General features: G+C 31.3%; 1 protein-coding gene and 1 pseudogene across 1 annotated transcript; one reads left to right on the top strand and one right to left on the bottom strand.

The window, feature by feature from the left end:
• The first annotated feature begins 988 nt into the window (after positions 1–988).
• On the top strand, positions 989–7,112 carry LOC11412564 (putative disease resistance protein At4g11170; annotated as a pseudogene).
• Positions 7,113–12,446: 5,334 nt separating this feature from the next.
• LOC120580272 (uncharacterized) lies at positions 12,447–12,864 on the bottom strand. The gene is made up of 2 exons (XM_039833872.1): positions 12,706–12,864; positions 12,447–12,617 (listed from the first exon to the last, which is right to left on the bottom strand). Exons 1-2 carry the CDS (start codon positions 12,841–12,843, stop codon positions 12,447–12,449), a joined length of 309 nt encoding a protein of 102 aa, XP_039689806.1. The 5' UTR covers positions 12,844–12,864.
• Positions 12,865–14,231: the final 1,367 nt, after the last annotated feature.

Below are 14,231 nucleotides of genomic sequence, written 5' to 3'. Positions count from 1 at the left end.
TACTTCAGTGATTCAATGTCTTGCTCTTGTGCATAGAGAAAACCTAGGTGGCATGGGGAAACTCACCTTGTTGCACAACAGGTTCCTTGACGATTGATTAACAAAAGAATCAGAAATAGACATTCTAATTCTTAACATTCATAAATCTATGGATATAGCTGAATGGATATATTTATATATGCCATTGCTCATTGGTGAGATTTCGATAGTAAATAAGTCCCTTCTTTTCGTCATCATTGTTCTCTTTATTTTTGTTGATGAAGATACCCACGAAAGATATTGCGAAGTGGTGAGGGTTCATGGCATTCACATTTTTAGGTCAATTTGACAATTTTAATCTCCCTTTTTTTAGGTCAATGAAATTTGAATCTCTTTTAGTTATATACAACAGCAACCAAGCCTTAATTATCCCATTAATGGGGTCAGTTTCAAAATGCCCTCTGAGAGGGTTCAAACACATGAGCTAAGCGTGTAGTTTAATTGTTCTAGCACTGAGCCATGTAGAGCATCTATACTTATATATTGAAAACGAATGCTAATGAGTCTCTTAAGCTTATTGTTTAACAAGTATAAAGAAGTTTTCATGAGAAGTTCTGTTTCAATATATTGGAGAAGCGATATACTTAACTTTTCAATGAACAATTACCTTGTTTGGAAACCTTTTTTGAACAACCTTGTTTGGAAACCTTAAACGATGTCTTTAGAGCACTAGTTAGCAAAATCCGCTATTAAATGACAACGCTTCTGTCATAATTGCACAGTTCGAAAACCTTAGCAATATTTTCTTCTCTGAGTCTTTGAATAGGGGATAATAATTGAAAAATGAAAAAATAACCAAGAGACAAACAAGGTTGAGATAGAGATAGAGAAGATTAAGATAAATTAAGAGAGTTTAATATAGAGGAATCAAAGTCGTTCAACTACCATTATTAAAAAAAGTTATTAATATTTTAACATATTTAAATTTAAAGGAAAGTGCATGTCACGTCATTCATACAGATAATCCAAACATGTATACAGTATACTGTTTGACAAGTCAACGTTCCCCCTGCCTTGCAATTGTTTAACTATTTTATATTTAAAAACAGTGACGTTCATATTTCTCTAATATAGAAACATAATGCTCTGTGGGAGTGTAAATATATATGTGAGAAGTTGAATCAGATCACTGGCAGGAAAATCATTTAAGGTTAGTAATTGCTTACATGATAAGATATGTATGATCATATCATCCACCTTCCTCTCCTTATGGCTATGACCATTAATTTTGATTTCTTGTAGTTAGTATTTATATAGTTCTATCTTCAAAATTTTCATTTCTTTTCGATTTCTTTCTGATAATAACCTTGTGTTTCCCTTATTGCGTTATTCAAGGTTCTAGAGACGAAGAAAGATTGTTCAGAGTGCACTTGTTCCAGTTCAATGGCATATTTATCTTCTGGAACTTCTCAACTAATATATGCTGTAATTGCTCTGTTTATTAAATTCGAATTTGTGTTATGAATTAATGCTGAGAAACTTTAAGATTTATCAATATACATGTTTTTAATTTGTAAATTGAATAATATAATTTAGACATATTATGAATCACTTTCTTAAAATAAGATATACTATACGAGCTTTAAAGTAAGACCAAAACTTTTGTGACCTTCCATATCTTGAACACTTTTATGATGAAAAACATTGTATAATAGTACTAAAGAGATGTTATCACGATAGTCTATGAATGTATCAAAGTTACATAAAAGTACTTAAATATGTCTTCCATTAGTTAGTCTTTTGTTAGTTGGTTTGGTCCATGAAAGTATATTCCGTTAGTCAATTTGGTCTATAAGATTACTAACAAAAGATACACTAGTTTTGATACATTCAGGACTGTTGTGACTATGCCATACACTTTTAGGGACCAAATTCACTGTTTACTCAAACAAATCATATTGAGATATTTGTAGTATATGTTGGCTTGAAATTCAAAGTCAAGTATTGAGAGTAGAAAAAATCCTCAATCGTGAACCTGAAGGAGTATGGCTAATAAACATTTATGAGTTTTAACAACTTAAAATTGTCCCTGATTCTGCTTCTGCTTATTTGCATTTCCTCAGAGACAATACAGGCATTCCGGAAGTAAGGCATTGCAAGATGGAATGATTGCTAGAACATATAATTCGGAAACACGGCCATTCCGAGCCTCTGGTACAAATCATGTATGTGAAATATGTGCTGGTACTCATCCATATATAGTATTGAAATTCAGTTAAGACTCTTATAAATTTCATGAAATGGATTCCAAGCTGTAACCGCTACTGACCGTCCGATCAGAAATGGACTGCTACAATTGAAACTGTGTGAAATTGGTCAAACTGTACTGCGTAAATTGGAGCCGTTAGATCGCTCTTTTATGGCCGAGATCGCCTATTGTGTGAAACTTCGTGAAGCTGTTACAGCAGGCAATCTTGGTCCATAACTTAAGTCTTTACCTACAATCCTTCACGTTATAAAATATTTCTGGTTAACTTCATAATCCAATCCTCATATTTTTTGTTTCTAGTTGACTTTAGTTAATTGGAATTTAATTTTGGACCAAAAACTGATATGTGAATTTGTTTTGCAACTTTATGTATTGAATCCTGTTGTGTATCCTAATATACTACAAGAATTGGTACATAAACAAGTCAATATATGATTATCGAGTAACCAGATAAGCTGATTTTGGCTCTAAATTAATTTTCCTTTTCAAAAATAGTCTTCAGTTACATTGACAAAGGGAGAGTGCCACAAGAATGATTTCACTGAAAAAATGATGATTTGTACTAGTTAGAATAGTCTGTTTCTTATCAATACTTTAAAGTATAATAACTTGATCTTAGAAAAAGTTCTTATCTTATTTAATAGCTTGATGATCAGGCATCTACTTCTTTAACTTTCTTTTCATGCTTCACTTTTCTTCTTCAATTTCTTTTAATGTTGTTTCTGATTTCCTGTTTCTTCAGAGAATTTTAAAGCATCAATTAAACTTGTGGGCTATTCCAGGAGTTAAGAAGAAAGAAATGGTCAATAAAGTTGTCGCGAAGGTGGTTTTTGCTTCACTTATAAAATTTGACCCTGATATATGTATTTTGATAATTTTATACAGATCAAACCTAAGTTTTTATGAAGAATCTAATATTTGTTTTTGTTGATAAATTGAAGGGTGTAGCAGAAAAGGCAATGTCAAACGATGCTCCCCAATTAAAGTATGATGTTTTTGTAAGCTTTAGGGGCGAGGACATCCGTCACGGATTTCTTGGCCATTTGATTAAAGCTTTTCCTCGTAAACAAATAAATGCCTTTGTTGACGAAAAACTTAAGAGGGGAGATGATATATCACATGCACTTGTAGAAGCAATTGAAGGATCATTCATTTCATTGGTCATATTCTCAGAAAACTATGCTTCTTCACATTGGTGTTTAGAAGAACTTGTGAAAATAATTGAGTGCAAAGAGAAATATGGACGGATTGTTTTACCTGTTTTCTATGGGGTAGATCCTACAAATGTAAGACATCAAAAGAAGAGTTATAAAAGTGCGTTTTCTGAACTTGAAAAAAGATATCATTTGTCCAAGGTGCAGAACTGGAGACACGCTTTGAACAAATCTGCTAATTTGTCTGGAATTAAGTCATTAGATTTTCGGTTAGTTCTTTTCTCCCCATAAATTTACTAGTAGCTATATGTTTACTTGTTTTTTTTATATAGGTGCTAGGTGTGCACGCCGAGCTTAAGCTCATTTGCTTAGATAGAAAAAAGACATTACCTTTATTCTCTCTATTTTACTAGAGTGCATGCTGCTTACTAATTATATTTCTACTTCCATAAATAGTACTTACACCAAATAAGTTATAGTAGTATCATTAACTATGTAGTACTGATGCTTCAAATTGAAGGTATGTCAGGTGTCCAACATGTGTCGGTGTCCGATATCCACACGACACTGACATATATGGTGAAATTTAATCTTTTCTATTTTATTAAATTATTATGAGTCTCTATGTATTAATGTCCTGTTCAATGCATGTGTCTGTATTAGTCCTTCATTGGCCATTAATATTCATATACCTTTCTCTTTTGTTGTATAGGAATGATGCTGAGCTACTTGAAGAAATCATCAATCTTGTGTTGAAGAGGTTGAGTAAGCACCCTATTAATACAAAAGGACTTATTGGAATTGGCAAACCAGTTGCACATTTAGAATCATTGTTACGTCAACAGTTAGAAAAGGTCCGTGTCATTGGAATTTGGGGTATGGGAGGTATTGGCAAGACAACTATTGCTGAAGAAGTTTTTAACCGAAGTTGCTCTGAATATGAAGGTTTTTGTTTTTTGGAAAAGGTAAGTGAAGAATCAGGAAGGCATGGAATAACATTTTTAAAAGAAAAGCTTTTTTCTACACTATTAGCAGAAGATGTGAAAATTAATTCACCAAATGGGCTGTCTAATTATATTCAGAGGATGATTGGCCGTATGAAGGTTCTTATTGTTCTTGATGATGTTAAGGAAGAAGGTCAAATAGAGATGTTATTTGGAACTCTTGATTGGTTTCGATCCGATAGTAGGATAATTGTAACGACTAGAGACAAGCAAGTACTTATTACTAATGAAGTTGATTGATATATATGAAGTTGGGGTGTTGAAACCTAGTGAGGCACTTGAGCTTTTTCATTTGAATGCCTTTAAACAAAGTCATCTTGAAATGGAGTACTATGAGCTATCAAAGAGGGTGGTTGCGTATGCAAAAGGAATTCCATTAGGTGTTAAAGTTTTGGCTCATTTACTTCGTGGAAAAGTTAAGGAAGTATGGGAAAGTCAGCTTGATAAACTTAAAAAACTTCCAAGTAAAAAAGTTTATGATGTAATGAGACTCAGTTATGATGATCTTGATCGTTTAGAGCAAAAGTATTTTTTAGATATTGCATGTTTCTTCAACGGGTTGAATTTGAAAGTGGATTACATGAAACATCTATTAAGAGACTGAAAGTGACAATTCAGTGGTTGTTGGTTTAGAAAGGTTGAAAGATAAAGCTCTTATAACTATTTCGAAATATAATGTTGTATCTATGCATGACATTTTACAAGAAATGGGTCGGGAGGTTGTTCGCCAAGAATCTAGTGAAGACCCTAGTAAACGAAGTCGGTTATGGGATCCTGATGACATTTGCTATGTATTGAAAAATGACAAGGTAAAAAATATAATGGCGTTTTTAGAAACTTTTTAGAAACATATGTCATTTTGGTTAAAAATATGGCTTTCAATGATTTGTAATTTTTCTTTTACATTAATGGTAGGGTACTGATGCTATTAGAAGCATACGTGTAGACTTGTCATCATTTAGGAAGCTGAAGTTAAGCCCTCATGTATTTGCTAAGATGACCAACCTGCGATATTTGGATTTCATTGGTAAATACGATTTGGAACTTCTTCCTCAAGGGCTTCAATCTTTCCCAACTGATCTAAGATATATTTGTTGGATACATTACCCTCTAAAATCATTCCCAAAGAAGTTTTCTGGAAAGAATCTTGTTATATTGGACTTTTCACATAGTCGAGTGGAAAATCTTTGGTGTGGAGTGCAGGTAATTGAATATGTGTCATCCAGATTTATTTCTGTTAATTCAAGGAATTAGAAATTAATCCCAGACGCATATGTTTGAAGTCACCATTTGTTTTGTTATTTATTTATTTATTTGTTTATTTTGTAACAGGATCTAGTTAATTTAAAAGAGGTTAGACTCACCAGTTCAAGGTTCCTTAAAGAATTACCAGACTTTTCAAAAGCTACAAATCTTAAGGTATTGAATATCACAGATTGCCTATCATTGGAAAGCGTCCACCCATCTATTTTCTCTCTAGAAAAGCTTGTGCAATTGGACCTAAGTCATTGCTTTTCCCTTACAACATTTACTAGCAATTCCCATTTAAGCTCCCTCCTTTATCTAAACCTTGGTAGTTGCATAAGTCTAAGGACATTCTCGGTAACAACAAATAATTTAATAAAACTAGATCTAACTGATATTGGTATCAATGAACTGCCATCATTATTTAGATGTCAAAGCAAGCTTGAAATCCTGGTTTTAAGAAAGAGTGAAATTGAGATCATACCTTCTAGCATCCAGAATCTTACAAGACTAAGAAAATTAGACATACGATATTGCTTAAAGCTTCTGGCTCTACCTGTGCTTCCTTTATCAGTTGAAACTCTACTTGTTGAATGTATATCACTGAAGACTGTATTGTTCCCTTCAACAATTTCTGAACAATTCAAGGAAAACAAGAAAAGGATTGAGTTCTGGAATTGCTTCAACTTGGATGAACATTCTCTCGTAAATATTGGGTTCAATATGAAAATCAATCTAATCAAGTTTGCATATCAACATTTATTGACACTGGAACATGATGATTATGTTGACAGTTATGCTGATTACGAATATAACCATTCTTCTTATCAAGCATTGTATGTATATCCTGGAAGTAGTGTTCCAGAGTGGTTGGAGTACAAGACAGAATCAAATGTTCGAGAGTGGTTGGAGTACAAGACAACAGAGGATGACATGATTGTTAATATCTCTCCACTTCATCTCTCCTCTTTGTTGGGCTTTGTTTTTTGCTTTGTCCTTGCTAAGGTCTCCAATTATTGTTACAAAATTGTATTGAACATCACTGCAATTGATGTTGAGGGTGATGGTGAAAAGGATGGTGTCGATATATACATGGATGTGGATCGTGTTTGTAATAATTCAGATCATGTGTGTATGATATACGACCCACCATTTTCTCAGTACCTAACTAGAATAGCGAAAAATCATACAAGGTTCAAAATCAAGGTTGCAGCAAGGACAAAGCCCAATTTTCAAAGAGGAAGTTCAAAGGTGGAGTTAAAAGGGTTTGGCATCAGCCCCATAAACCACTCAACATATCACAATCTCAAAAAATGGAAATTGTTTGATTATTGTAGATAATTATGGGAGTTAATCAGAATTAATATGATTCTGATTTTTACTTATTTACATTGTATAGTTACAGGAAAGTGTATTAAGTTGTCTCCTTATTAGTATTAACTAGATTGTGATTTGTGATTACTTGATTATATATTTGTATTCGAATTTTTGTATAACTAGTTTTAATAAAAAAAAAAAAAAAAAGGAAATGCTAACCGGTGTCCAAGAAGCACCGGTTAATGATACTAAAAAAGGAAATTACATAGTAGTTGTTGCATTGAAAATTGTGTAATAAATCCATAAAAAGTCAAAAAAGTTTCCTTTTTTAATAATAACTTTATTTTTTGGTATCCTTAACCATTGCCCAGGGGTAAGGGTGTTCAAAACCGAACCAACCCAATAAAAAAACCGCAAACCGAACCAAATCCAAACCGAAACCGCAAAAAACCGCATTTGGTTAAGATGTATTTGAATCACTTTCTTACTCAACCACATGGTTTGGTTCGGTTTGCGGTTTTTATTTTACCAACTGAATTAAACCAAACCAAACCGCAACATAAGAAAACTAATTTAACATATTTCACCTATGTTGAAAGTTATGGAATTGTTTGAACCTGGATAAACGTTCTCACATAAATGTTGAGTTGAATATTCAAATCAATATAATAAAGTTTGCATATCAACATTATTCGACATTGGAACATAACTATGTTGAAAGTAATGTTGATTACAAACATAAGTTTGGTTCTTATCAAGCATTGTATGTTTATCCAGGAAGCAGTGTTTCAGAGTCGTTGGAGTACAAAACAACAAAGGATGACAGGATTATTGATATCTCTCCACATAATTTTTTTTTTTTTTTGCTTCATCCTTGCTGAGGACTACCAACATTGTGCACAAATTGAGTTCAACATCACTACAATTGATGACAAGGATGATGATGAAAAGGACGGTGTCAGTATTTACATGAATAGGACACCTCTCAGTATTGCATCAGATCATGTGTGCATGATACACAACCAACAATGTTCTCGGTACCTAACTAGTGTAGCAAAGAATCATACAAGGTTTAAAATTAAGGTTACAGCAAGGACAGATACGAATGTAAAGCTTAGAGAAAGACCCGAGGTGGAGTTAAAAGGGTTTGGCATAAGCCCCATAAGCAACTCAACATATCATAATCTCATTTAACAAATGGAATAGGACTGTGCTTAGTATCGTCCTATGTATTTCCTTCCTACAGTTGAAGATGAAGAATTTGATTTAGACACAACTCTATAGTATGATGCAAGTAGACACAGTTAACAGTTGAGTTACCAACATTACTTTCTATCATTATAGTTTTAATACTTGCACCTATTAAGTTCTTGAAAACACAACCATTAGTAATTCATTGACATTTAACGTACTCTTTTCGATACTATTAAGTACGGAAAGGACATCTGACTGGTTCATTTGTTTTCTAGTAAATTTAATCAGTCAGTGCTTTATTAAACAATGATCTTTATTTATTTATGAATTCATCTTGATGGTGAAGTACACTTGAGGTGATAAAACTTATTAGATTACTATGAGTGCATTAAACAATGCTCTTTGTTTTTTGTTCTGCAGTTGATGCATGGTTGAGTCACGACCAGGTCGCTTTCTTTAAGATAAATCACGGCACTACCCGAAATTGTGCAAAGTAGACTAACAACCGTGTGCCTCCAGGATAAAACAACCCAGTTCACCTGTTCGATTAAATACTGCACCGTATATGATCGTTCGAGAAATAACACCCTATAATATGGTACTAAAACCATTCTTTAATACTGAAACCAATATGGTATTGCTACCATTTTATTATGGTGTTGAGACCACTCAAATATGGTGTTACCACCATTCTAATTTTAACTTCTCCAACTATGGTACTATGACCACTCATATATGATATTGCTATCATTCTAACATCCAACTTCTCCAAGAATTGAAGAAGAATATATATTTAAGATCATCTTTATTATACCGAAAAGGGACCATGATCTTAAAATATTATTTATTCTAATTAAGAGACATAAATAATTGAAGGGACTATGCTCTTAAGACCATTCTTATTTCCGAAAGGATAATAAACCGATGATGGACTATAGTCTTAAGAACACTCTTAATTCCGAAGGGACAGAAAGGAGTAGAAAAAGGAGAACGACTTGTCAACACAAGTCGAAGGAGGGAGAAGAGAGGAAAAACACAGGAAGCATCAACTGTGAATTTCGGTGTGTGTAAAGCAATATGTGAGCTCTCTATTTATAGAGAAAGTTCACAACTAATAAGTGAGAAACTTTGGGAGCAAGTAATTCTCATAGATCTAGTACAAAAATATCTCAAATTGAGTCTCAAAATATATTATTCAATACATGAATATATTATTGACTACGGAAATATATTATTGACTATCAAAATATATTTCAGATCATACACTAAAATATATTAGATTTCCTACCAAAATATTTCAGATTGTATTCCAAAATATTCTAGATTGCTTTCCAAAATATTTTTAGCAAAACTTGGGGACTAAGAAAACACTTTCTAATAATGATTAAATTAATTATTTAATTTATCATTTCCATATAATAAAATATATATCAATACTAGTATTTAGACCCGTGTGATGCACGGGAAGTTAGATATGATATTGATTAATAAATAAGGTAATCGTAAATGAAACAATAATAGTTGTAAGTGAGCATGAATTAACGTGTCCAAAATAAAACTAATAAAAACTTGAAGTAATTTAGAATTCTCGTTATCACATCGGATAGACAAATAAAAATAACCAAATGCAACTACTAATATAAGTTTGTCTTGAGTAATAATATACAAATTTGTGGATAATAAAGACGTGTCAATTCTCAACAATTGAATCGGTAAAACTCATTTTTGTGTCCATGACTTTTGGTGATTCCAAATCAAAAATTCATCATAAAGATGATGATAAACCTGACATGAAATAAAATAAATTTGTATGATTATACACAATTGTTTTAAATGGCAGAAGGTATAAAGAGAAATACAAATTACATTACAATATATATAAAAAAGTATAAGAAAAATGCATAACCTATTGTTAATTTGTGAAACAAATTTAGTTGATAAGTTTTGACTTTTTTGTCAACAACAAAATTCTAAATATTATTTCTTGCACACGCGTGTGCGTCCACATACACAGACATACACACACACACACACACACACACACACACATATATATATATATATATATATATATATATATATATATATATATATATATATATATATATATATATATATGGATCGAAAGAAAGACATTATTTTAAATAAAAGTGCTTCTAAAAACATAGCTAGATGCGCGCAACAATAAACAAATAGAAAATATATACGAATATGTATATGTGTAAATTATCTATCTTAAATTCTGAAAGACTTCTTTGTAGACAACATTATTAGTTTTGTTGGAGACATGTCCTTCGTCATCGCAAATCAGCATCTTCAGTCCATCACGTGAAGTAACGCGTGAAAGAGCAACATATAATTGTCCATGTGAAAACATGGGTTTTGGAAGATATATTCCAACATTTTTAAGAGATTGTCCTTGACTCTTATTGATAGTCATCGCAAATGAGACCATAATAGGAAACTGTTTACGTTGAAACGTGAGAGGAAGTTTTGTATCAGATGGAGATGGAGACAAACTCAATCTTGGGATATATACATTTTGTCCAATACTGGTTTGTGATATTATCTTTGCCTCAAGTACGAAATTCCTCATTTGCGTAATTATAAGGCGCGTACCATTGCATAATCTTAACGGCTGATCAATATTTCTCAATAACATAATTGGAACTCCAACCTTGAGATTTAACTCATGGTTTGGCAAACCTGGAGATTTGACGGTGTTCAAAAATTCTAGAGTGAGAATCTGATCAGGACCATTAATATTTTCATCATGTGTAGACGGACTATCAACACTTAAGTATGTTTTTTTCTCACAATGAATCATCTAAAAAATGTAATTATTCAGTGAATTATCATTGGTAGGTGCTAAAATTGCCCTATCTTGAAAAAAATGAAATATCACTCATATTCTCCAAAAGTGATGGATATGTGCTATTAACAATTGAAGAAATTGGGTCACCTGAGTTCTTTATCAACATGTCATCTTGTATTTCAATTTCAGCTTCCCCATCATTGTTGTCTTCAATATTTCCATCTCCAATATTTAAAATCCAGTCAGAGAACTCTTTGAGTTCATTGACATCAGAACATGAAGATCCAATTTGAAGCCTCATGTTTTTGGTCAATTTTAAGACTCGACAATGTTTCCAAAGGCGTGATGAATTAATGCTAGCATCAACAACATCATGTCTTGGTGCTCTTGGAATGACCGGAAGAATTTTCCTGAAATCACCACCCAAGACGACCACTTATATAGAGAGAGAGATAGTGGATTAGTTTGGCATAAAGTGCCACATATCTAGGAAAAGTTACTTAACAAAAAAAAACAATAGATGAGGGTAGGTCAACAAAATAGGAAAGTTAGTGGAAATCAAACTAAGATTATTATGAAGAGAAAAAAAAAAGAAAAAAAAAAAAGGGTTAGATTCTATTTTGATGAGTCTATTTGTTATAGACTTTTTAAGAAGTAAAAAAAATCACTTTTAAAAGTGTGCATCCAATTGTTACAATTTAAAAATCACTTTTAAAAGTGTGCATCCAATTGTTACAATTTGTAACAAAAAATAGAATCTAAATTTTTTCCCCAAAATAAGAATCAAAATATTGAAGCAATTATAAATAAGATAATTCATTTTATATAGTTGTATCCAAACAATTAATTAATGGAAAACAAACTAAGATTATTATGATGAGAAAAAAGAAGAAAAAAAAAAGTTACCTAGTAGTTTATGAGTCTATTTATTATAGCCTTTTTAAGAAGTAAAAAAAATCACTTTTCAAGTTAAAAAAGAAGGACTTGCTAGTAGTTTTAATAACTTGGTTGGTTTAACATTTTTCTAAAGTTGGTTTTTCACATAAAATTTATTTGTGTTTATAGCAAAATATGAGTTATCATTTAAGAATAGGCATGCATATAGTTTTTGCCACCATATGAAGAGAGGATATTGATGATGCTACGAAACACAATAAAAAAAAGTAAGGTTATTTATTTTGGTCACCAACGCAGGTGATTTTTGGTTACCACCACATCATTCGATAGAGATAAATTTTTTTTTTTTATATAGATAGAGTGACATTGATGTGGACAAAAAAGAATGTAAACATGTTATTTTTAGATGTATGACATATGCACCAAAGTACCAAATGTTATAACAACCAAATTAGCAAATGTGAAGCAGATAAATTCCAAAACAAATAACAATTAAGAAGGTACTTATTGAGTAAAAGAGAAAAACGACACAAAATAAATCTAAGTAGTGTAGACTAAGAAGAGCTAAAATATCAATCTTTAGGTTCTTGCTTAATTTTGACAACTTTTTGCAATTTAGTGGTGGACGACCGAGTTTGACAATCAACGTCAATATATGTTGCATCTGAGTCGGCGTTTCTCTTTCTCAAAGACTTGGATGGATGAGTATCTTTAGGAATAGAATTAGCTTCATCACCAAGAAGCTACATGAATAATAAACATTCATAGCAATAGTTAATTTAATAAGTTTTATGAGTACTTTTAAAGTAGATATAAAGAATATTTAACTACCTTAATGTTATCATCAGTTTGGGGAGTAATAGGACCTATGATATCAACATCATCTTCCTCACCATTCGGAGGAGCATCATGACACTCAATATAATACTTTTTCTTAAACTCATCAATGATTTCATTGTCATCGGACATCTTTTTGACTGCATAGGCATAAAACCTCTGTTCAACATTTTTTTTGATTGATCTCTAGTTTGAAAAGCATTTCCTTATCACGTAAGGTGTCAAACTCAGTTGGATAATCATTTCCGGTCTTTCCCTGTTTTTGATTTGGATTAGTAAACAATTAAAATCATGCACCCACCTACATAGTTATTAAATTTATTTAAAGAATAATAATTAGAAAATTAAAACACAAAGATATGGATTAAGAATTATTTAACAACATAGTATAATAGTTAAGTCAAAGAAAATTAGCATAAAGTTGTAGACCTGTTTAGCTTGTGTAATATCTGAAATTGTCATATTTTTTGTTTCGAGTAGATCATTAGACAAAGAAAGTGAAGATTGTGTTGTCATCTGAGTGACCCCTTGGGTCAAAGATGCATTGCCAGTTTCCATTCTATCGTAAAATATAAGAAAATCATACTTAACAAAAAATTTTTTAGCAAAAGTTTGTTTAGAAAAACATAGTTAACAAAAACAAAACAAAAAACATATGGGGATCGGTGTTTATATTGCCAAATAAATAGAGAAAATAGCGCTACGAAAAAAATAGAAAACAAACTATGATGTCCATAAAAAAAAAAATTATGAAACGAAAAAAAAAAAAACAAACTAAGATTATGGAAGAAAAAATAACGTATTTAGTAGTTTATGACACAAATTTAGCAAATGTTTGTTCAATTGCTTAAATATATGTTAAATAATAATAATGAGTTGTCAATATTAAATTTAGCAAAAGTTTATTCAATTGCTTAAATATATATTAAATAATAATAATAATAATAATAATGAGATGTCAATATTAAAATGACAGAATTAACCTCAAATTTTGGCTCCAAAAAGCTGTTTAAGACCTTTATAAATAAGATAATTAGAAAATTAAAACACAAAGATATGGATTAAGAATTATTTAACAACATAGTATAATAGTTAAGTCAAAGAAAATTAGCATAAAGTTGTAGACCTGTTTAGCTTGTGTAATATCTGAAATTGTCATATTTTTTATTTCGAGTAGATCATTAGACAAAGAAAGTGAAGATTGTGTTGCCATCTGAGTGACCCCTTGGGTCAAAGATGCATTGCCAGTTTCCATTCTATCGTAAAATATAAGAAAATCATACTTAACAAATTTTTTTTTTTAGCAAAAGTTTGTTTAGAAAAACATAGTTAACAAAAACAAAACAAAAAACATATGGGGATCGGTGTTTATATTGCTAAATAAATAGAGAAAATAGCGCTACGAAAAAAATAGAAAACAAACTATGATGTCCATAAAAAAAAAATTATGAAACGAAAAAAAAACAAACAAACTAAGATTATCGAAGAAAAAAAAAACGTATTTAGTAGTTTATGACACA

This window comes from Medicago truncatula, chromosome 4 (genome assembly GCF_003473485.1).
Source record: "Medicago truncatula cultivar Jemalong A17 chromosome 4, MtrunA17r5.0-ANR, whole genome shotgun sequence".
In the NCBI taxonomy this organism is placed as follows: Eukaryota; Viridiplantae; Streptophyta; class Magnoliopsida; order Fabales; family Fabaceae; genus Medicago; species Medicago truncatula.
Note: the sequence above shows the minus strand (reverse complement) of the source record. Positions and strands in the feature narration are given on the sequence as shown.

Bases quoted from the DNA above. Each gene is read 5' to 3' on its own strand.
- LOC120580272 (XM_039833872.1), bottom strand. From the start codon at position 12,843: ATGTCCGATGACAATGAAATCATTGATGAGTTTAAGAAAAAGTATTAT. The intron at 12,618-12,705 runs GTAGTTAAATAT...TTATTCATGTAG, and splicing joins AAACTGATGATAACATTAAG to CTTCTTGGTGATGAAGCTAA.